At 23.7% G+C, this 23,308-nt stretch overlaps 8 protein-coding genes across 8 annotated transcripts; 2 read left to right on the top strand and 6 right to left on the bottom strand. All coding sequences in view use genetic code 6, as the record gives it.

The window, feature by feature from the left end:
* Window positions 1-285: 285 nt before the first annotated feature.
* Window positions 286-3,124, bottom strand: TTHERM_00899430 (EF-hand pair protein; the record flags this gene model as incomplete). Its single annotated transcript, XM_001021789.3, has 5 exons — window positions 286-673; window positions 736-2,064; window positions 2,457-2,693; window positions 2,755-2,963; window positions 3,056-3,124. 5 exons carry the CDS (start codon window positions 3,122-3,124, stop codon window positions 286-288), a joined length of 2,232 nt encoding a protein of 743 aa, XP_001021789.2.
* Window positions 3,125-3,810: 686 nt separating this feature from the next.
* TTHERM_000899458 (transmembrane protein, putative) lies at window positions 3,811-4,314 on the bottom strand (the record flags this gene model as incomplete). The annotated part of the gene is made up of 1 exon (XM_012799013.1): window positions 3,811-4,314. The coding sequence occupies one exon, from the start codon at window positions 4,312-4,314 to the stop codon at window positions 3,811-3,813; it is 504 nt and encodes a 167-aa protein (XP_012654467.1).
* Window positions 4,315-7,379: 3,065 nt separating this feature from the next.
* Window positions 7,380-7,952, top strand: TTHERM_000899459 (transmembrane protein, putative; the record flags this gene model as incomplete). Its single annotated transcript, XM_012799014.1, has 1 exon — window positions 7,380-7,952. One exon carries the CDS (start codon window positions 7,380-7,382, stop codon window positions 7,950-7,952), a length of 573 nt encoding a protein of 190 aa, XP_012654468.1.
* A 1,862-nt stretch (window positions 7,953-9,814) lies between these two features.
* Window positions 9,815-11,807, bottom strand: TTHERM_00899460 (peroxisomal 3-ketoacyl-CoA thiolase B; the record flags this gene model as incomplete). The annotated part of the gene is made up of 3 exons (XM_001021792.3): window positions 9,815-10,134; window positions 10,747-10,867; window positions 11,001-11,807. The coding sequence occupies 3 exons, from the start codon at window positions 11,805-11,807 to the stop codon at window positions 9,815-9,817; spliced, it is 1,248 nt and encodes a 415-aa protein (XP_001021792.2).
* A 1,610-nt stretch (window positions 11,808-13,417) lies between these two features.
* On the bottom strand, window positions 13,418-14,296 carry TTHERM_00899470 (hypothetical protein; the record flags this gene model as incomplete). The annotated part of the gene is made up of 2 exons (XM_001021793.2): window positions 13,418-14,076; window positions 14,137-14,296. 2 exons carry the CDS (start codon window positions 14,294-14,296, stop codon window positions 13,418-13,420), a joined length of 819 nt encoding a protein of 272 aa, XP_001021793.2.
* A 2,992-nt stretch (window positions 14,297-17,288) lies between these two features.
* TTHERM_00899480 (Serine/Threonine kinase domain protein) lies at window positions 17,289-19,635 on the top strand (the record flags this gene model as incomplete). The annotated part of the gene is made up of 2 exons (XM_001021794.3): window positions 17,289-17,984; window positions 18,718-19,635. 2 exons carry the CDS (start codon window positions 17,289-17,291, stop codon window positions 19,633-19,635), a joined length of 1,614 nt encoding a protein of 537 aa, XP_001021794.2.
* A 674-nt stretch (window positions 19,636-20,309) lies between these two features.
* Window positions 20,310-21,249, bottom strand: TTHERM_00899490 (transmembrane protein, putative; the record flags this gene model as incomplete). The annotated part of the gene is made up of 2 exons (XM_001021795.2): window positions 20,310-20,836; window positions 20,886-21,249. The coding sequence occupies 2 exons, from the start codon at window positions 21,247-21,249 to the stop codon at window positions 20,310-20,312; spliced, it is 891 nt and encodes a 296-aa protein (XP_001021795.2).
* A 511-nt stretch (window positions 21,250-21,760) lies between these two features.
* On the bottom strand, window positions 21,761-22,770 carry TTHERM_000899499 (transmembrane protein, putative; the record flags this gene model as incomplete). Its single annotated transcript, XM_012799015.1, has 2 exons — window positions 21,761-22,338; window positions 22,407-22,770. 2 exons carry the CDS (start codon window positions 22,768-22,770, stop codon window positions 21,761-21,763), a joined length of 942 nt encoding a protein of 313 aa, XP_012654469.1.
* Window positions 22,771-23,308: the final 538 nt, after the last annotated feature.

Below are 23,308 nucleotides of genomic sequence, written 5' to 3' on the forward strand. Positions count from 1 at the left end.
TTATTAATTTTTTTAAATATTTATTTAAAGTTTTTTCATAAACTATTTCATGATATTTCTAATTTTTTAGTGAAATTTTTAATGAATAAATCTTTTATTTATTTTTCAATAATAAATAAAAAGTTATTTTGCTTATATTATTAATCGATTTTTGCTTAATACATCTAAATGAGACAAATAAATTATCTTTAAAATTCTAAATTTTAATTTATTATAATTTACATTTGTAAATTTTATAAAACAAATAAAAAACAAACAAACTAAATAAATAAATAATTTTATCATTCATGATTATATAAATTCTAGGAATTCGGCATATCTTACTAGGCCGTTATGATCTAAGTCCATTAAATTAAAAAGCAACTTTACACTACTCTGTTTGAGCAAAATATTATAATTTCTAAAAGCTTATGCTAACTCTGCTAGATTAACTTAGCCGTCTTAATTTTCATCTAAAGCATTAAAGATTGAGAATTTCTCAAAATTAGGACTAGATCTCAATTACTGCATTTGTTTCTTTAATATTTTTTCTCTATCTAAAATTTTAGTCATAATAAATCTAATTTCTCTGCTTTCTTAGGCAGTAATTTCTTAGAGTTCAATAGGTTTATTCTTAAACAACTCTATATAATCATTATCACAGGGCTTAAATACCTCATTAAATTCATCTTTACTATATTTTTAAATTGCAAAAATTATTAATATTAGATAGATAAAAAAAGAAAGAGATCTTACCTTAAGAAACCGTCTTTGTCTGTTTCAATACGGCTGAAAATCATTCCGATTTCTTAATCGTTAAATTTAATATTTATAGAACTCAAAAGTTCACAGAATTTGGAGAATCTTAAATAGCTTTGACCTTCTGAATCGAATGCCTTGAACAAATTAATAGGAGAAAAAGACAAATTTCTTGCTAGTTGCTTTTTACTGTCTTCTATCTCTTCTTCTATTTCAGTAATTTGTTTTACAATATCTAAGAATTCAACAATGCTCGAAGTAGAGTTTCTTACAAAAGATGAATATTTTGTCTTCATAAACGAATCTGTCTGTCTCATATAACTGTCATTCATATGAATTGAAGACTATTGGAGTTATTACTATTACTTCATAGGTGAAATAGGAGTTTACAAACGAATATCTTAGGTTTAATATAACTGACCTGTTCTTTGCAAATTATCAACTTCTCTTGGAGAAAGATTGATTGTATCTTATTCGTTATTAGTCTTAAAGTTTGTAAATTAAATCTTTGAAGTTGAATAATCTTAATTAGGAATTCGTGTCATATTATTTAATGTTGTATTTAACTGTTATTGGAACAAATCGCTTTATTCTTTTTTGTAATAAATAGAAGGGTCTTTGAAAAGTGAAGGTTCGTATTTTTCATTTTTTGTTGGGCTCTTTCTGAAATTTGATAAACTACTACTAAATTAATTTCCATCAGCAGTACTAAAGTTGTAATTTTATTAAGGGCTGGTAGTAGAGCAATTAGGGCAACCATAAGAATTATTATTAAGAGCAATCTTCTAAGAATTATACTAATACTACTATTATTATTACTGATGTGAAGGACTATATAATCTACTTACTTACTGAGTGTAGGACATATTTTGATTGCGATTATTTTAAGGGGAATAATAGCTGGAAGAAATAGATGAACTGTAATTTGTTTTATCAAAATTCACTTTTTAAGGAGAGTTTCTTATGTAGCTGCTCGAATATGATTAGTTATTATTATAAATCTTAGATGGAGATTCTCTGAATTTCGAATCGTAAGTGGATCTCTGATACAAAGAATTTTAAGTATGTGCAAATGATTGAGTGTGATTAGGATTAATGGTATCCTCTCTCAAGGATTCGTATAATGTATATCTGCTCTAATCTTTTTAAGGGGAGCTACTTCTAGATCTGTTTGTGACTACTACAGAAGTCACCTTCTTATCACTCATATAATTCAAAAAATCTTTAAATTTTAATCTCTCACTAGACAAGCTAACGTGTTATATCAAAAACTAGAAGTCTTCTTACTAAAATGGCTTACTGCATTCATCCATAAACTTTTTTATTCTTAAAAATCATAAAATAAATGATTTACAATTTATTTATTCACTATTTTTATTTTTTTAAATTAATTTTTATTTATCAAATTTATTTTTAGAGATGACTTGCTATTTTTACTGCTCTTGATAAAATTATCATAAAATCGTTTTTTATTTTATTGAATATTGAATAAATAATTCAGTGAAGCAAGATATTAAAAAAAATTGTATTGTCTTTTTATTGATTTAAATTATCTTGCTTTTATCTAAGCTGAATCCAATTCAAATCCAATAAAATTTAATTTTCATGGTAAAAATTAACAGAAAATAAGATTTTAATTAATCTAGGTCATGTAAAATTAATTTAGACTGGTCTGGCTTGTTGATAGCTTAGAGAGAATAGAAAAAATTTGTAAATACCTTTCAAAAGTTATATTATTTTGATTTTCAGGATCAAGAAGAATCTATAGCTCATAATAATCTAAATTGCTGTCATTTGTTATATCTTTTTTTAGCTTTTTTATAATTGTGTGTGATTCTATGAGAAGATCAAAGAATTTGGCTAAAGATTATTTTATTTTTTCCCTTTAAGTATTTTAAACTTCCAAACTGCATTCAACAACTTGCTTTGGGTGAGACTAGACTAATTGACAAAACCTATTTCATTTATTATTTAAATTTTTTGTACTATTTTAATATCATTTAAGCCAAATATTACTCATTATATGATAGCAATGTTTCGTTTTGAGTCCTAAATTGTAAATAATCAGAAATTTCTTTCTCACTTTTATAAAAACTGCTTTGTTTTAAGAAATCAGAAAGCTCTTTGTTTGTAATGTATTTATTTTTGTTAACATCTACTAAGCAAAAGGCAAAATAAGGTGTGAATCCTACTAACTCAAGTAGATTTCTCCTATAAGAGCTAATCTTTAAAAAAATAAAATATTTATTAAAAAGGAGATAAACAGGAGATAATCGTGATTTAAGTTGCAATTAAAAAACTATTTTCTGCTTTATACCTATCTTTAACGATCTACAATTGATTTCAATAAGCTAGCTATTTAAAGCTAAAGTTTAAACGATTTCATTCTAGTTAAGTAAGTCTATATGATTCTAATCTTAATACCTTATTTGATTAAAGCTTTATATTATTTAATTAAACTATATTGATTGATTGATATTAAAATTATCAGTAAATAAAATGAGCAAATAAATCTAATTGTTTCAAATTTTATTTAACAATAAATAAATAAATTAGTTAATTAATAATTTGCGATGCAAAAGCCTTTAAAAAATAGTAAATAAGCAAATAGGTAAAATCTTTAAGAGTTATTAAATTAATTATTCGTTTGCTATTAACTGAACTTTAATAAAAATTTATTGAAATTCCCCATAAACGAAATACTTCTAATTAATTTCTAATAAATTTAAAATAATTCTACTTCATTTAATTTTATATAAGACATATTTATTCAAAATATTTTTTTTATTTAATAAAAAAACATTTAAATTTAAACTAATATTTTTTATAATTTTAAAGAAGAAAAAATAAAAAAATAATTCTAATATATTTTTCCAAATAATAAAAATTCTATTTTATTTTGATTGAATTATTTTGAAGATATAATAGAATTAAAAAAATAAATAAATACATAAAAATTTTAAATAGCTGAAATAAATTTATTTGCTTTAAGAATACTTTCTTGCATTTTGTTAAAATTAAAGAATTATATAATTTATATAAAAGCATCTTAATGAAAAATTCAGATTTTCCTCATAAAATATGAAATCGTTAAACAAAAATGAAAAACAAAAAGAAAGATTTTAAGTAAATTAAAATGAGTAAATTTAATTAAATAAATAAAAAAAATGAGCGTTTAGAATTTAGATGAAATAATTATTATATGATTTCAATGAAATTTATTCTTTTAATCTTCAGTATTTGAGTTTATTTATTTGTTTGGTTGTTTGTTTGTTTGTTTATATTTATTTTTCTAATTTTTTCATTTATTTAAATTTAATTTTTTTTCTGTTAAGATTATTTATTTTTTTGTTAATTTTTTTCTTATTTCTTAAGTTTGTTTGTTTAATTAATTTTTTTATTGTTTTCTAGTTTATGGTTGTTTATTTTTTTTATGTTTTTTATATTTTTTTTTTATTTTTAAAATGTTTTTATATTTTTAATTTTTAAGCTATTTTTCTATTTATTTTCATTCTTGGAGTTTTTAATTTGATTGTCTTGTCTTCGGTTTCTATTTTTTAGGAGTTAATATATCATTCATTTGGGAAAAAGAAATTGCAGAGAGATAATTTGAGGGAAAAAAGTTTTCTAAAAATATACAAGCTATCTTGAATCATAGTGACATACACTTATCTGCTAATCAATGTTTAGCTTAAACTGCCATCTCAGTGCTTTATGATTGACTAACAGATAAGATTGGAATTTCCGCGTAACGCCCAAAAAAAAAGATTTGATGGTTTTAAATAATAATACTATTTAGTATTTTTTTATCTCATTAAAGAGCTATTTACATTAAACTTAACGATCAAATAAAATTTCAGTCATCAGTTAGATATCAGGTAATGCTCCATTGATACAGCACCTTTAAAAAACTTAAGGTTAAAAACTTGGGATTCTAGCAATCAGCAAATAATTTAGGGTTTTAAAAACGGTTTATATTAGGTATCAGCATCTACAGATTAATCATTTCCTTTTATCCTTCCTCTAACTGAAATTTAATATTTAATCTTTTAATTAATTTTTTTTAAAAACTAAATCAAATTCATGTATTAATTAATACCTAAAAAAATATTGCAATAGATTATAATTTATAATTTATTTTAATTCAATTTTTATAATATAAACATGCAAAAATGAATAGAGATAGATAGTGATAAATAAATAAATTTATATTTAAATTTTGTTTTTCTGAACATAAATTAATTTATAATAGAATAATTTATTAACAAATAAAAATTTTTTATTTAAAATGGATTCATTTTTTGTTTCAATATATTTTTTTAATTTACCCAATATTTAATTTCAATTCATTTGATTGACATTTTTTTTGGGAAATTAATTTGTTTGTAATGGATTTATTTTATTTTCAATAGATATTTGTTATGGTTAAGATAATTGAAAATTGCTTTTAATTGTGATATATTTTTTATAGATAGGGAATTTAAATTATCAAAGTAAATTTGGAAGAGGGAAATATCCCCAAAATTTTGTTTGTTTGATTGTTTGTGATAAAAATAAAAACAAAGTTTATGTTTAATATTAATTTGATATAAGAAAGAAAAAAGTAGGTGTCAAATCCTATAAATTAAATAATTAAATAACTTTGATAAAAATTATAATTAAAAAAAATAAGAAAAACTTTTTTCTTGCCTATCGAATCTGAATACTAAGTTTTTTAAAATTTAAATCGCCTTCCACTAAGTTTTTTACTATTAAATTTCTTAGGGATGTAGAACGCACCATTTTACAGCTTTCAAGTGCATTTTCTCATCCTAATAATAAGAAAAATTCAGACAATTTCGATAGCGAAAAAAAAATAAATTACATTCACATAAATGCAAAAAAAAGTGAATGAGGTGTGTCAAAAAAATATAAATATAAAAAAATAAAATGCTCATTTGGTTTTCTTTCCAATTATTTTTTAAAATTATAAAAGTATTTTTTAAAAACAACAATAGCTTGCTCAATAGATGCAGAAATACATACTAAAGACTTATTGATTGACTTTTATAAATTCCCAGCGAAGATCAGCCTAACTATACAATTAAATATTTAAAAACAAACAAAAATAAATAAAAATTAAATAAAAATAAAAAAATAAATAAATAATAAAAATTAAATATAAAAATAAATAAAATTAAATAGATAAAAAAAATCAAATAAAAATAAATAAACAGATAAATAAAAACAATTATAAATAAAAAAACATGTACGTACGCACTTTCCAATAATTTTTTATAAACCTAATAATTTAAGATTCCTATCTATTGATTGTATGAATTTTTTTATAAAAAAACTAATTAATTTTTTAGCGATTTTTTTACTAAAGAAAATAATACTATTTAGTTTAAGAATTTATATCTGGGTTTTTTGTTATTTTAATTGTGTTGGCTCATAAATATGATTTACTAAATTTACTTTACATTTATAATTAAATATAATTAAATAATGAATAAAAACTATTTTTACAAACTTTTTTACATAGTAAAAAAGAATATTCTAATTAATTACCAAAATATTGAATTTTAATATTTATTTGTAAAAGTTTGAATATTTATTTACATCATGAATTTGAGTATAAAAAACTACCATTATTTTAGGGTCAATTTAATTTTACAATAAATTGGTATTTTATTTTATATTTATTTTTTTATAAATATTTGTTTAATAAAATAATTAAAAATCAAAGAGAATAGAGAAGAAATAATTTATTGGCTAGTTTAGTAAATAATTTATATTTATTTTTATATTTGATACATTTAAAAAGATAATTTGAAGGATTTTACAATTTAAATTAGATTTAAAAGAGTAAATTATATTATTATCTCATCAATAGGTTAATAATTATTTATTTATTTAGTTTATTTTTATTTAGTTTAAATAAAAAAAACTTATAGTATTTTATATAAGATTGTTTTTAATTATTTAATTAATTTACATAATTTTAATATTTATTTTTTTTTTGTTGGTTTCGTAAGAAAAGTAAATAAAGTTATTGGCTTACTTTATGAAAGTTTTTTTGTAGGTTTTAATTATTGATTTTTTAATTAAAAAAACCTAACAGTTAGTTATCTAAGAGAAAACCTATTTTTAGATTAACTTGCAATAATTGCAAATTGAGAGCCAGATAGTAACAGAGAAACATTTGAAGATTATTCAAATTTTTGCAATTTGTTTGTATTTTTAGTTTTTTGATTGGTTAATTAATTATAAAAAGGGGTCTATTTCTACTCTGCTCTATCTTTTAGGCTGTACATGAAAATAAATTAGCTAATTTTTGCTAGAGTTAAGCAAAACCCCTTTGATACAAAAAAATAATTATAAACTAATACACTCTTTCAAAGAGTCAGAATATTTCTCCTCTTGTTCCTAAGAGTTTTTAAACGTTTAATTTAGCCCTTTTGCTAGCTTTTAAGTCTTTTCTGTAAATTAAAATAATATTAGTATTCTTCTTTTTCTGTCTCTAAAGTCTGATAAACTTAATTCATATCATAATTTGCTTCAACAATTATGTTCGCAGCTTGTTCTTAAGTAATGTAATAGCCGAATGTTTAATGTAAATACTGCATTAATTTATCAAATTCCTCTACATCAACTTTTGAATGATCGTATTATAATTTGTATAGCCTGGGACAATATCCAGGTATAATATCAGGAATTACTGCTTGGTATTCATTTCCTACGTAATTTTCTATTTCTGGATTTTGTAAGTAGTACTTTCTTTCTTATTGGTTTGTTGCTGCACTTTATTCTTTCAATTATTAATTCAAAGAATTAGCAAAATCTTTTTTGTCTTCTTTAGCTCCCATATTACCCTAAATGCTGAATCTATGCGATTACTTTTAGGTTTTATGGATATTCAAAAAGTAGTTCTAGTTTTAATCGGGCTCATTTAGGCTGCGCTTTTATTTCTCAACAATTGGCTACTTTAATGGGTCTTTTTTGATACTCTTTTTAAGAATAAGATTCGACTAATGTATGAAGTCTCTACTTAAATTCTTATTGCCTTACTTTGCTTATTCCAAACAGTGAAGTTTTTGATCATGCTCAATCTAAATTTGATTCTCATTGTCGCTTTCATAAGAACTTGGTTCGTTATAATTGCTGTAATATTAATTTTCACGAGATTTATTTAAACCAATTTGTTTCTCTATATTCATTTATCTTTATTGTGACACGTTGCTTATTTGTCTAACTGGACTTGTAATTTAACCTTCAACAAAGTCTCTTTACTTTTTTTCTCCTATGCATTTAGAATTATTTGTTGTAGATAGCAATAATGTTTATAGGTATTCAAGGGTATGGTTTTAATTAACCTTTTATTTTTTCTTATCTTAATCGCCGTTTTATGTATCTATTACAATATTTTAACTATTTATACTTACTTACGAGGTACTTTTGAGATTAGATAGCGAATCCTCTAACTCTTCTAATTATCCACACTAATCAAGCACCTTTGAATGAAAATTTATATTCTACTTTTGCTATTAAGGCTTTTACATTTTGCAAGTTGATGAAGTACTGCTAGAATATTAACCACTTATCTATTCATAATTCTCACTTGAAGTTTCACTATCATATTTATTTTAGTGCACATAAAAGCAATTTGCCTATTTAAATGTCCTTCTTGTTGTTGTAAAACGTGTAACAGAGTTATCAGAGTCCGCCTTACTACTTGCATTAAAGGGCTAAGTAAATTTACTATTGTTATTGTTAAATCTCAGTGAATATGATGAAGATTCCTTCTATAACCCAGATAATGACGAAATCCCCAAATCAGTTTGAACTTCAACTGTGTTTTAAGAAGGTGAAGTTAGAGTGTGCTTCTGTTAAGGTAAAGGTTCAGGATTTTTACTTGAATGGTTCTGATTATTTCTTCTTCTGCGAATAGAAGGAGGCTATGTTAGTTACTTTAATTCTTTCAAGCAGCGATAAATTTTCTATGTAGTTTTAGAAGCTGCTTGCTCTTGTTGGTCATTGTGATACATGCTTCCAGATCAGTATCACTTTCTTTTATTTGTGTGAGCTTCTATTAAGAAATAAAATCGTCAAATAGTTAATTTAATCAGTTGATTATCAATTATAATGTTTTTATGCAGCGGGAAAAAGACAGAGAGTATTTCTTTAAGTTAATAAATATAATAAATTAATTCTTTTTACTCTGCAATTGTTAATAATTTCCTGCTAATTCTTTATAAACTCTAATTTTCCTGACATAAGCTTGAAGGTAATTTTATATTCTTGCTTCTGCGTTTTAAATATTTTTTTACCAACCACTCTACTCTATTTGCTGTCAGAAAATTGCTAACATTGTCCAAGCTTTCCTGAGGAACTTTTTACTTAAATTAATTGAATAGTTTTAGGCCTGCTATTGTATTAAAAACCATACAAAATCATTCAATCTTCTTAAATTGATTTATTAAACCTCAATACTGAAATCTTATCATGTTTTTTATAATAATTAATAAATTAAAATTATTTTATAATAAATATAATTTAAACAAAATTATATCAAAATTTTATTTTGAATATATCTAAATATTTTATTTCTTTATTTATTATTTGATATACTAGTAATTGAAATTTAAAAATATATATATCCGTTTCTTGAAATTAATTCTAAATAAGCTAATCAAAAAATTAAATACATTTTAAAAAATTAAAAACATTTTTATGTTTCATAAAATAGAAATTTTTTAAAAATACTCTAAATTGAATAATTCTTTTATATAAAATTATTTATTTTCAAAAATGAAATTTTTAATATATTTTAATTTATTTTATAAAGTACTCATAAATAATATCAACAAATACTTGATGCTTTGTTATTTATTTATTTAATCTGTTTTTGATTTTTAAAATTTGAAAATAAATGGCACAAATATAATAAATTTTTTAACTGAATATGAGAGAGTGTGATTTGAAGAAATCATAAGAAGTAAATTACGAAATATGCATTAGCTTAAAATCTTATAAATGAAAAAGACTAATAAAATGTTTATTAAATTTTTAAAGAGTTTGTTCAAAATTAAGTTTTTCAGAGTTATTCGTTGACAATGACGGAGGCAGCACCCATACCAGTACCAATGCACATAGAGGTGACACCAATCTTAGCCTTTTATCTCTTTAATTCAGGGATTAAGGTGGCAATTTAACGAGCACCAGTGCAACCCAAGGGGTGACCTAAGGCAATAGCACCACCCTTAGGATTGACCTTCTTAGCATCAATACCTAACTTAGTGATGGAGTAGTAAGCTTGAGAAGCGAAGGCTTCGTTAATTTCATAGACATCAACATCGTTGACGGTGATGTTAGCCTTCTTTAAAGCTTCAGGGATAGCGAAAGCGGGACCAATACCTTTTATTATTAAATTATATTAGTAAATATTTATATTAAGTAATTAGTTATATTTATATTCTCTTAGAGTGTTTAGAATTGTAATTTGTATAGATGTTGATAGTTTTTTGATGAATTATTTTTATTTATCGGAGTAAAATTTTGCATTGAGAATTGATTGAGATATTTGGTTAGTTAACTTTTATTATTAAATGGAATTTCTAAAATCTTTCTTTTATTAAAATTTAATGTTCTTTTGTTCTGATTATTTAAATATTGCGTGTTATAATAATTTGATAATTATCTGATATCGAAATATCTTTAATTTATTTGATTATTTTCATGATTAAACAAATTTATTAAAATTTGAGTAACAATAAAATTTTCAATATTCAATCATGTCTGTATATGTTTTAAACTGTTTGCATTCAATTTTTTCCCTTAAACAACTCTATTTTTAATGGGGCTTTATATATTAATGCTAAATTTTATTGCTCATTCAAAGTTGGTGGCAGTGGGTTGAAGCTTTATTGCATTTTAAATTCTAAATTTATTTCTAAATTTCATTTTTTATTTTCACTCTGATGAAAAATTGTTTGTTAAAATTTTTAAATTTTAAGAAGTGAAGCTTACCCATAACCTCAGGGGGGACACCAGCAACAGCGTATGAGGCGAACTTGGCAAGGATGGGCATGCCGAGCTTTTCAGCAACAGATCTTCTGGCTAATAAGACACCAGCAGCACCTTCAGTGACCTATTTTGTATAAGTAGATAAAATTTAAAATATTGTTTCGGAAAGGAGATATTTAAAATGAGAAAAATTCATTTTTCATATTAAAAGCTCTAAAAATATCAAAGGAAGTTAAACTAATGTAATGATGAATTACCTAAGAGGCGTTACCAGCAGTGGTAGAACCACCAGTTGGCTTGAAGGCAGGCTTGAGCTTGGAAAGACCTTCGAAGGTGGTTTCCTTTCTGATACCATCGTCCTTGGTGACGGTGACTTCCTTTTCGTTACCTTCCTTATCCTTGACAATAGTGTGGACGGGGACGATTTCTTCGTTGAAGAGACCTTATTCTTGGGCGAGGGCAGCCTTTCTGTGGGATTCAACTGCGAATCTGTCTTGGATTTCTCTGGAAATGTTGTATGCTTCAGCAACGTTTTCAGAAGTGACACCCATGGGAATAATGCAGTTTCTGGCCTTATCGTGTTCGAAGACGGCGTCTGAGAGCTTTTCAGGGTCAACAGACTTGTTCATGTCATACATGGACATATTTTCAACACCAGCACCAATACCGATGTCAATGACACCCATCTTGATCTTGGAAGCAATAGTAGCACAAGCTTCAAGACCAGAAGAGCACAATCTGTTGATGGAGACGACGCAGGTGGTATCAGGGAAACCAGCTAAGTAAGCAGACATTCTTCCTTGGAAGAGACCAGCACCGATTTGTAAGACGTTACCAACGGTGATATCTTGGACATCCTTGTGTTCAATCTTACCTCTCTTGATTAATTCAGTGAAGACGGGCTTGAGCATAAGTTCGGGAGCAGTGTCCTTCATTAAACCTCTGTTGGCCTTGGTTAAGGGGGTTCTGACGGCGGCGCAGATAACGACATCATCAGGGGACTTAGTGGTGAGGGAGACTTCGTTAGCCTTAACTTAAGAGCAAATATTGCTGATTCTATCCATTTTAAATGTTTGTTTGCTTTTATTAAATTTAAGTAGGTGTTTATGCTATTTTATTTTTTAATTTTTTATTATGAAAATTTTGGAATGAAGAAAACAACCTTTAAGAAAGAGTAGTGTTTTATCTGGAATATGTAGACGTAAAGAATATTTTGATTAGATAATTGTGAAAGAACCAGCTGATGCAATATGCGAAACTACTTGTTATTACGATTAAATTGATAATATTGACGCATTTAGCGTAATATATCTCTTCATCGAAGAATTCAATTTGTCATTCTAAAATTGTCAAATCGAATAATATTATTTATTTATTTCTAAATTGAATGTTTACAAGCAACTATCCTAAATTGATTGATCTATTGATCAGCCACATTAATTTTCAATTACTTTTCCAAGTAATTTCCATCTTTGTTTTAAATTGGTTTACACCTTGAAAGTATCTTTTCTGTTGAAAGAAAATTTCTATTCTTTCTCTTTTAAGAAAGAAACCAATTCAAAAATTCAATCAATCAATCAATCATTCACTAACGAACTCTATTCTAATTGAATTTAAAAACAAATTCATTCATTAATTAATTAACTTTTATTATTTTTGTGATGGAAGGGCATTCATTACAAAAAGATATTCTATTAATCTCCCCCCTTTTACATTATTGCATTACTTGAAACTTTAAAAGAAATTAAATTTTTTAAAACAATTACAATATATTAAAATTAAACCCTTTTTTAAATTACTGCAAAAGAAATGCTTACTTTTAAAAAAAATATTATAAGAATTTCGTTGAGTAGACATAAATTTAAACTATAGATTTTGAAATTTAAGATATGTCTTGGTTTTTCAAGACTATGCTTAACCAGCAAAGCAAAAAATTTAGCTTTAATTGCTTTCTGTTTAGGTCGTTTAAAGTTTGCTTTTACTCATTCTAAGAGTTTAATTCTTTGATTAAATAATTAAAAAGTGAAATAATTTGATTAATTCACCAAAATTAGATACAATTACTCTAGATTATTCTTAAAAACTCATCAATTTGTAATATTTGTATATTTGTTAGATATTATTCAGTGCATTTATAAAATCAAAGAAAATGTGTCGTTTTTTAAGTTGTAAAAGAATATGCTTATTATACTTATGCAAACACCTTATAAAAATACCAAAAATTTGTTCAACAACATCAATTATGTATGTAATAATATATCATTTGGAATTAGAAAGTTTTTAAATTGTGGAAAATGTTCATCGAATATGAAAATTAAGTATGAAAAAATGGAAACACAAAACGATTTGAATGAGAGTTGCAAATAAAAAAATAGTTATTGAGAGATGATATCAGGAACGATTAAAAATATATAGATATTATGGATTATGAACAGAAAGAAATTTATTGATTTATATTCATATGCAAACAATTATCTAATCTGGTCAGCAAAGTACGTGATTTTTTAATTATTTGTTTATTACAATTATTCTAAAATCTTACTTATTTTTATATTTTCTTTATGTAACATCAATTTATCTATTCAATTTACTATGTATTTTTATTTTTACTATTTTTATGATTTCTTGTTTGTTTATGGCGTCATAAACCTTTAACTACTAAATTAATTTTCATTCATTTCTTCATTTTACGAATAAACTTATTCATTGAAGGATTTCTTTTATTTTTTTGATAACTTTATGAGTCTTATATATACTGAGGCAATGTCTCCTTGCTCTTATTTTGCTTTTTTATTCTTTTTTGTTTTAGCTTATCTTTTTTCTCAATCCAGTCATATATAGATTCAAGAGTGTTTTCAGGTCTGTTGCTGTTGTTGCCACCATTCTTCGAGGCTGATTATTAATTTTAACTAGCCATATTTTCTTATTTACCATCATTCTGTTACCCATTTTCTTCCTCTTCTTCTTAAATGGCCTGTTCTAAGGCCTTGTTCATTGTGCTGATTTCTATGTTGTAAGAAATATTTGAGAAACCTACCAACTCTTTAGTCTGCTTGTTATAGAGGAGACTTGTACCGATTTAGTTTCCGCTGCTTGCAGCCATTTACAATCCATCGCTTGTTATAAAGATTTCTTATTCTGGATCAAAATATAAGCTTTTTTCGTAGTTATCACGGAAAAACTATTCAAATTTAATATATTTTTTATACTTTTAATATTTTTTTCCTTATTCAACAAGGAAATATTGATTTTGCAATTAACGAGCAACAGTGGCTGATTAAACTAAATTAGTTACTCTAGTTTATTTTTCCTACTCGCTCTGAGATTCTTCAGCTTTTAAATATATAAAATTGCTTTCCTAAATATCATAATTTTTGTTAAATTTAGTTATACCGCTTTACATTTGTTTAGATTGCTTTTACGATGAATCTTAATTATCAAGTGAAATCACTTCACTATGCTTACGCAATTAAGTTATTTCATAAAATGGTACTTCTTCCCATTCAGATGGGTCAAATGCAATTTTATCCTCAAGAGTTTTCTACTCAGTCATCAATTTATTATAAATGGCTTGGTATAACAGAAAATTATCTTTTCAAAACAATCTATCTAACAAATTTAAATAGACAATAAATAGTAAAATATATACAAATAATTAGATCAATGCATAGACAAATCAAAGAATACAACTAAAATCCAATCTAATTACATATAACTTCAATCATTAAAATATCTTTTATTCTTTAAACAATTATTAAAGTTTTTTATAGAAGTTAAAATAAAATTAAATTATTATTAGTATCATCCTAGTTAATATAAATATATTAAAAATAATACTTGCTGCATGGAATAAAATCATGCATGCTTAGTTTTGTTAATTTTAATTTATTTTCATTCATAAAAGCTTTATACAAGTATTTTTATTTTAAGGATAAAATAATTTCTAAATCTTGAAATTTTAAATTGAGCTTGGATTGGTTTGGTTTATTAGCTTCAGCTTAGGCTCAAGTAAAAATCTTATATTTTATCACTACCAGTAATCCAAAAAAATATTTCTTTTTAAATAATTGTTTTATTTTCTTTCAAATATTGAATAGAATTAATATATTTAATAAGAGAATATTAATATTATTTTACTATTAAATAACATTCAAATAAAAAATTATTAATTGTAAAAATAAAAATTGATCTTATTAATAAAATATTTATTTCTATTATTAGACAAATATGTTTAAGAAATATGGAAAAGTCAAACATTTAATTTCTTAATATGCTAATAAAATGGTAAAAACTACATTGATTTATTTTATCAATAAAATTAAAGTTAATTAAATTTCTTATAAATTACTACTGTTTATTGCACTGAATTTGTCATGTTTTTTACATTTCACAATTATACCGTTTTAATTAAAAATAGTATTTATAAATTTGAAACTTTTATTATAAACAATAAATGAAGAGACTACTAAATTCAAATCATTTTTAGATAATTTTAGGAAAGAATAAATAAAAAATATTTACGTTGTAATTTGAAACTTTAAAAATATTAAGTATTAATACATATTTATATACAAATATATGCTTTAAATATATACTACTCAATCTTAAATAGATGTAAAATATAATATATTATCTCCTTCTTTTAAGAGCTTTTTAGGAAAATTGATGTATTATTTATAAAGATATATTTAATGGTCAAACTTTGAATTTATTTGTTAATCTCGTGATTATTATTTACTTAACATGAGTTAAAATATAAATATTTTGTTTCTTAAGTTTTGAAAAATCTATATTTTATTGAAATACATACAAAATAGAAAATATTTGTGGTAAATTTGAGAAAGTAAGCAAGGATAAATAAGAATCGTAATATTCTAAAATTAAATGGATTATTATGAATAAACATAATATATATACATAATACAACAATAAAATAAAAGCAAACCTCATTATAGTATGCTAGTTTTTTTGGGAAAATAGGATTTAAGTAGGGATAAATCCAGCTAGAGATTATTTAATTTTGTAGAAATTTGATAGACCAATTTACTTATTTATTTTAAAAAGTTCCCTATTTTTAATTAAATTTCTACAAAATTAGATAATTAGCATTTTATATGTTCGGTTTTGTTACTCTTACTTTTATTTTTGGTTCTAACTAATCTATGATTTTATCAAAGATAGTATAATTCGCTTTAAAACTAATTTCTTATTTACTTGTTAAGTAGTCATAGTATTTATTTTGAGTGGTATTAACAATCTCAATTTTAATTATTAATTAAAAATACTTATTTTGAACAACTTAAGGACTAAATTTAATAGTTATTATTATACCCACAAAAATTGTTATTTATTTTATTAATCTTTTTGTGGATTTAATAAATTTTAGAATGAATGAGAAAGCAATCAAATATTTATTTTGAAGGTGTAAGGCAAATTACTAGTTTTCTGAGGAATCCAAATTTCAATGCGTTGCTCAATAGATTTATTGTTTTATATTTTTGAAATCTATTTAATATTTTCATATCTTGCGTATATGTGAATTTAAAAATATTGAGAATTTATACATAGGAAATTTACATTGAGTTAAGCTAATTTTCAGGCTAATTTTTAAAGATGATAGGTGATGGAAATTTGTAAAAAAAGGCTGAAAATATAATTTCACTTGTGGATTTTTAAGATAATATAATGTATTTAAGTTGAATATTAAAAGTTGAACAGTAAGTAACAATCAATGAAAAATAGCTTATTCTAAGTAGTACTAAAAATTAATAAAAAAATTTAATGGCAACAATATTTTTTTTTATGATTGCAATTATAAAGAGAATAAACGAAAAACTATTAAATGTATCTAAAGTTAGTTTTATAATTGTAATAACATATCGTCTTTGATATTACATTTTTTAGTATTGGTGATTTGCAATTAAAAAATAACTAAATTCAACATATTTTTGCTATGCTTTAAACTTAAATGAGCTAGGTGAAAGGTAAATCATAGATTAAAAGTGATATCAAAAGAATAAATTAAAGGAAATAAAAAGCTATGAATGATCAAATTAAATTTGTGGGAAAATATTGCGTGAGCGAAGAATTTCAATTAAAAATATATTTATTTCGTTTGTTGTAAAAGCATAGATAGTTCTTTCTTGATTCGCCAAAAGCTACTACTGCATTAAAATATTGTGTGGAAGATAAATAATTATCAGAAAATAAATAAAGAAAAAAAATTATAATATAATAATTAAAAAAGCAACTAAATATAACAAAACTATTTTCTCAAGCGCAAGAAAATATAAAGAGATAAAAACAAATAAACAACATTTATTTTTCAAACTCTCATCTCACAGGAAGTATTTTAGAACAAGCAGAAAGACAATATAAAAATTTAGTAAGTTTTTATCTTGTTAATTTATAAAGCTTAATCAAATAAGTGATTGTATTGTCCAGATTTCATTTTCATTTTGATGTTGAATTACAAATTTTTTTCTGCATCCATGCATGCTGATTATATCAATTTCTTTAAAAATATGAAAAAGGATAATTGAATTATGAAGAAATCAGAACTAGAAGATTTAATTGAAAAGTTTGATACCTTGAGTTTCACCAAAGAAAAGTCAATTCTCAAATTGATTGATCCCGATGAAAAAATCTTACTTACTTGCATGATTTAGAAATACAATCGTAAAAATAAAAGACAAGAAAGAAACTTGATGATCACATCAAAGGGTGTGTATGGCATGTCAAAAAAAACTTTGAAGAGAAAGATCCCTGTTTAAAAAGTAGGTGGTCTCACAGTTTCTAAGATGGGTAGTGAATTCGTCTTACATGTACCTGATGAGTATGATTATCGTTATTCATCTTATGATAGAAGAGATTAAATTCTTGAGTTGATTTGCAAGGCATACTAAGAATTTACAGGATAAAAGTTACCATTCTTCTTCCTAGAAGATATCAACTTAGAAAAGTATTGTACTACCAAAGGTGATAAAAAGAAAAATATAAACCGTATGCCTCAAGAAGGAGGAGTATTGCTCGATCATGAACAATTCAACAAGCTTATGAATGAAAAATCTAGCTCAATCAACAATGAAACCGTTTAGATTTTCCCATAATAGAGCAAAAAAGGAGTTACTATAAACGATTTTAACCTTCTTAAAGTTTTAGGTAGAGGAGCCTTTGGTAAAGTCATGCTAGTCGAAGAAAAGTCAACCAAGAAGATTTATGCCCTTAAAAGTATAAGAAAGGTAAAATTAAAATAATTAATATAGTTGCAGTATCTACTTTCTAATTTATTCACATAAATATATGCATATAAATTATATCTTCTTTAAGAATTCCTAATTTGATTTAGTTAGTTAAGCTTAACAAAAGAATAGAAATTTATTTGCAATAATTATTAAAAGGATTTAGCTTTTCATCATAAATAGAAAAATAATAAAATCATAGGCTAACATATAAAATAATTTTTTATTAGATCATACATAAAATGCAATTTTAGATTAAATAAATAAGCAAAAAATAAACGTTTATCAAAAATCAAAAAATCTTCAAAAATAATAAGCATACTCTATTCTCAAAGAATTAAAGTTGAGAATTTAGAAACCAAAATTGCTTTTATCAGTAATTTGTTTTTAAACATAATTTATAATTTTTGAAAGTGATTTTGTCAATTTAAAAGATATTAATAACTATCACTTCAAACAAACAATCAATCATTCTTAACATTCCCAAAAGCAATTTTATTATCAGAAAAATAAGAAAAGCAAAAGATAGGTTGATCAGAAAAGCAATCTTTACGTTTATTTATTATTTTATTAAGTTAGCTAGTTTTTTAGTTGGATCATTAAATAAACAAAACTAAGTATAAATAAAATAGGAATTAGTAAATTAAATTTTAGTAGAAATATAACAAAAGTACCAAATAACATCACTCAAAAGCTTTCAAAAATGTTAATTAATTTTTATTCGTTAAAATAGGAAGACATTATTGATAAAGATCAAATAGAACATACTAAAACAGAAAGAGTCATATTAGAACATTGCAATCATCCATTTTTGGTTAATTTAGTTTATGCGTTCACAACTCCTGAAAAAATCTTCTTCGTCACTCAATTCATGAAGGGTGGTGAACTCTTTTAACATTTAAAACATGCTAAAAGATTCGATGAAAACAGAGCTAGGTTCTATGTTGCAGAAATAGCTTTGGCACTAGGCCATCTCCACAAGAAAAGCATCATTTACAGAGATTTAAAACCAGAAAATATTTTGATGGATGAGCATGGTCATATTTGTTTGACTGATTTTGGTATGGCTAAGATAGTCCGTAAAAATGAATTAGCTATGAGCTTCTGCGGAACTCCTGAGTATCTATCTCCTGAAATTATCTCTGGGGTTGGACACACTATTTCATGTGATTGGTGGGCTTTGGGTATATTTACTTATGAAATGCTTTTTGCTCTTCCTCCTTTCTACACTCAAAACTAAGATCAAATGTTCAAAGCTATTAAAGAATCTCAAATTCGCTTCCCTGATAAGATAGCAATTTCACCTGAAGCACAAAACTTTATCTTATCCTGCTGCAAAAAGGATCCCCATTAACGTTTGGGCACTCATGGAGATCTCGAAGAAATTAAAAGTCACCCTTGGTTGGCTGGAATGGATTGGGAAGCATTACTTAATAAGACTGCAGAACCTCCTTTCAAGCCTAAGATGGAACACTGGGAACATTATTTCGATGAGGAGTTCACAAAAGAAGAACCCATCAACTCTTATGTACCTGAGACTAATAAAGAAATCGTTGATGAATATCAAACAGAATTTGACGGATTTTCTTACAATCCCAATGCATTAAATTAACATTCAACATAAAATGAACATAATTAGAATAATTATTGATTGATTGACTGATAGATGATTAAACATACATTCTAACTTATTTAAATTTATAAACAAAATGAATGAATTCGAAAAATAAAACTAACTAGCCCAGAAATTAAATATCAATTTAAAATATCATTTTTGAATTTTATCCCTTAAAACTATTATATCTTTTAATTGTCTAATTGACACATGATTATCGTTACTCAAATTACTTTAAATGTATTAAATCTACCTATATATTTTATTGATTTACTATTCCTACCTTATTCATAAAACAAAAATCTCTTGCTTATAACAAAAAAAAAATGTTCTTCCATATTTTTTGTAATAAATTATTATTCAAGCTAAATGCAAATTTAAAGAATATTTTAAGCAAATTATTTAAAATTAATTAAAAATTTGAGAACTATAATTCCAATGAATGATTAATCAAAAGATACATTTTATGGTATTTTATTTTATCAATTATTTTATTAATTTATGTTATTGGTTTGAGTCAATAGGTTAAAATAATATTTTATTAACTCTAAAAAATAAATATATTTATTGTAAATAAAAATCTCAAATCTAAATATTTACATAAAATTTAAATAAATTAAAAGCCATTTTTAACTTTTTTTAAGATTAGCAAATTTTTATATAAGTAAAAACGAAAAATAAAAGATTTTTTTGTTTAGTAAAAAGAAATCTCAAGAATTTATTGGTACACCTATAGTATAATCTTAGGTTTATAGTGGTACTTATAGGGGATTTTAAGTATTTGTGGCAGGTATAGTATGGATTTAATAATTGCTATAAGAATATGAAATTTATTAATTCTCTAATTAGTTTGAAAAAACTTGATTCTAATTAGATTAGTTAAGAAGGTTGTTTTTAATTTCCAAATCATATTTTTAGGTAGCTTAAATATGCTTAGCTTTTAATAAAAGAAGTAAAACAGAAGTGCTGAATATCCAAATAACTGCTATAGAAAAGCTAACAATTTATACAACAAACATATTGTTCCAGTTATCTATTTAGAGAGTATCAAATTAATAACAGCTATCCTTTGCTTAATATGTCCTGCATCCATTTATTATAACTTTTAAAGAATTATACTTAAGCTAATTTAACAAGCTACCATTAGATTCCATTTCATCGCAACTAGGGTAATAATTTTCTAGATTAAATATAATTAATGATGTAGGATATCTGCCTTAATACCTAAATAAATAACCTGTTTAAAAGAATAATTATTTTAATTGAATTACAAAAAAAAAAAATACCACAATATTTATGAAAAGAGCCATAAATAAAGCTAATAAGCTATACAATAGGAGCTATATGAGTGGGCAATAAAATAAGATATAACGAAAAAAATATAATATTAGTTAATGATTTTTTTGTTAAAAGATAAAAACTTAAAATCTTAAAAAAAAATGAAGCGCTAACTAGTATTATTATCATTAGTTGTAAATCATTGTTAAAATTGTATTGATTTTTCAGAATTGAAGATGAGACTAAAGCCATAATCGCATAAATGATAAATAAAATGAAAATAGCATATAAGTATTTAAATAAAGTTTTTGCACTCTCCTTATATAGCTAATGTATTTTTCTTTCCTTTCCGTCTTCAGAGTTGATAATCATTTGGATTTATTTTTTAATTCTAGTTAATATTTGTTTATTTAAGATTATTTTATTTTATCAATTTTTTTAATTAGGAATTTCTTAATCTAAAAGATTTGATATTTGAGAATTTATAAAAATTAATGGATTTATTATTAGATCAAATTTACTCCTTTATTTTAAAACTTTTTTTTATCATAATTTTTATGTAAAATTTGATCAGAAATTCAGAATTTTTTATTGAGTAAATTATTAATATTAATTATTATAATATTCGAATATTTATTTTTAAATTAAAATACAATTAAAATGTAAAATTTTAAATATTTAAATACATTTAAATAAAATTCTTAAAATAACACAAATGTAAGTTCTTTCTACTACTAATTTTCTTTGAGAATAAATACAAGTCGTTCTTTATGAATTATCAAATTATTTAACAAAATAATCAAATCATTTTTTAATTGCTATACAAACAAATATAATAAAAGAACAAATATTGCAGTGAATTGTATATTGAAATAAAGTATTTTCAAGAATTTATTGGTTAACCCACAATGTAAGTTTGATTTTAGTTTTATATTTAAGGATTTTAAACATTTATAGGATGATGGAAATTGAGTTGTTAATCACTATAAACTTAGAAACTACTTTAAATGTTAGGTTAATAATTTATAAACTAAGGATTTTAAGGCTGAATTTATTGGTAAAATGGCTATTAAAATTAGGAAACTTAACTCTAACAAGACTAATTTAACAAATTTTGTCTTATTTCTTGCTCAGCTTTTTAAGTAGCTTACACATGTTTACCTTTAAGTATTAGTAAAAATGCTGTAGTACTAAATATCTAGATACAGGCTAAACAAAAGCTCACAATTTATACCACAAACATATCATTCCAATTATCAACTTTAAGAGTATCAAATTAATAACAACTATCAACAGCTCTGCGATAAGAACATTATTTGATAATAATCTAAAAAGAGTAATATTTAATCTATTCTTGTATATTACCTTGAGCTTCTAATTGACTGCAACTAGGATAATTCCTTTCTAAATAATAAGTAATAGTATTTGGTGAAACATATCCATCATGCCTTATTAGATAGCCTTTATATTATGTAATTAATTATTAGAATTTTATCAGTTGATTAAATTATTAAATAAATAAATTTTACCACAATACTTTTCAAAAGATCCTTCAAGAAAACTTACAAGCTATATGACAGGAGGTACATTAGTAGTAATGAAGATTAGAAATACTAATAAAAATATACCATTAGTTAATTCTTTCTTTTTCAGTACATAAAATCCCAAAAATTTAAAAAAAATTGTATAAGAAACTAATATTATTATAATGGTTTATAGGTTCTCATAAAAATCGTATTTATCCTTAAGATTTATTGAAGAAATAAAAGCTGTGATTGCATAAGCAATAAAGAACGCCATGATAACATAATAGAATTTGAACAAGCTTTTTATACTCTCTTTGTAGAGGTTAAGTATTTTTAATTTTTTTAGAGACTCAGTATTTTCAATCATTTCGTAATTTAATTATTCTTCTTAACAAATTTAATCTTTTGAGTTAACAAAAATCTTATTTTTATAAATCTTTTAATTTATAAATAATTTATTAATCTTATTTAATTTATGAGTTTGTTTTCACCTTTTAATTTTTTTCAATTTTTTTTTATGATCATCCTTGACTAATAGATTAGGAACCTTTTGTAAGATTTAATCAGGAAAATATTTATATTTTTGTATCTAGTTTTGAATATCTAAAATAATTAAAAAGTTCATATCTTTCTAACTTTAATATTTATGGATTTGAAGTAAATTTTAAGCTAGTTGTTTTTTTTAAAGTTATATTTATAAAAATTTATTATTTAGGTATAATGATATTTCTACTTTTCATTTAAAAATGAATTAAAAAATAATGCTCTAATTAAATGATAAACCAAATTTTATAACATTTGAATATTACAATTTTAATCAGGTATGGTTGATCCAAGAGTATTTGTAAGAAATTTTATTTTTTGGTTAGGTTTAAAGTAATATTTATCTATATTAATAAATTTAT

This window comes from Tetrahymena thermophila (assembly GCF_000189635.1).
Source record: "Tetrahymena thermophila SB210 genomic scaffold scf_8254543, whole genome shotgun sequence".
Lineage (NCBI taxonomy): Eukaryota > Ciliophora > Oligohymenophorea > Hymenostomatida > Tetrahymenidae > Tetrahymena > Tetrahymena thermophila.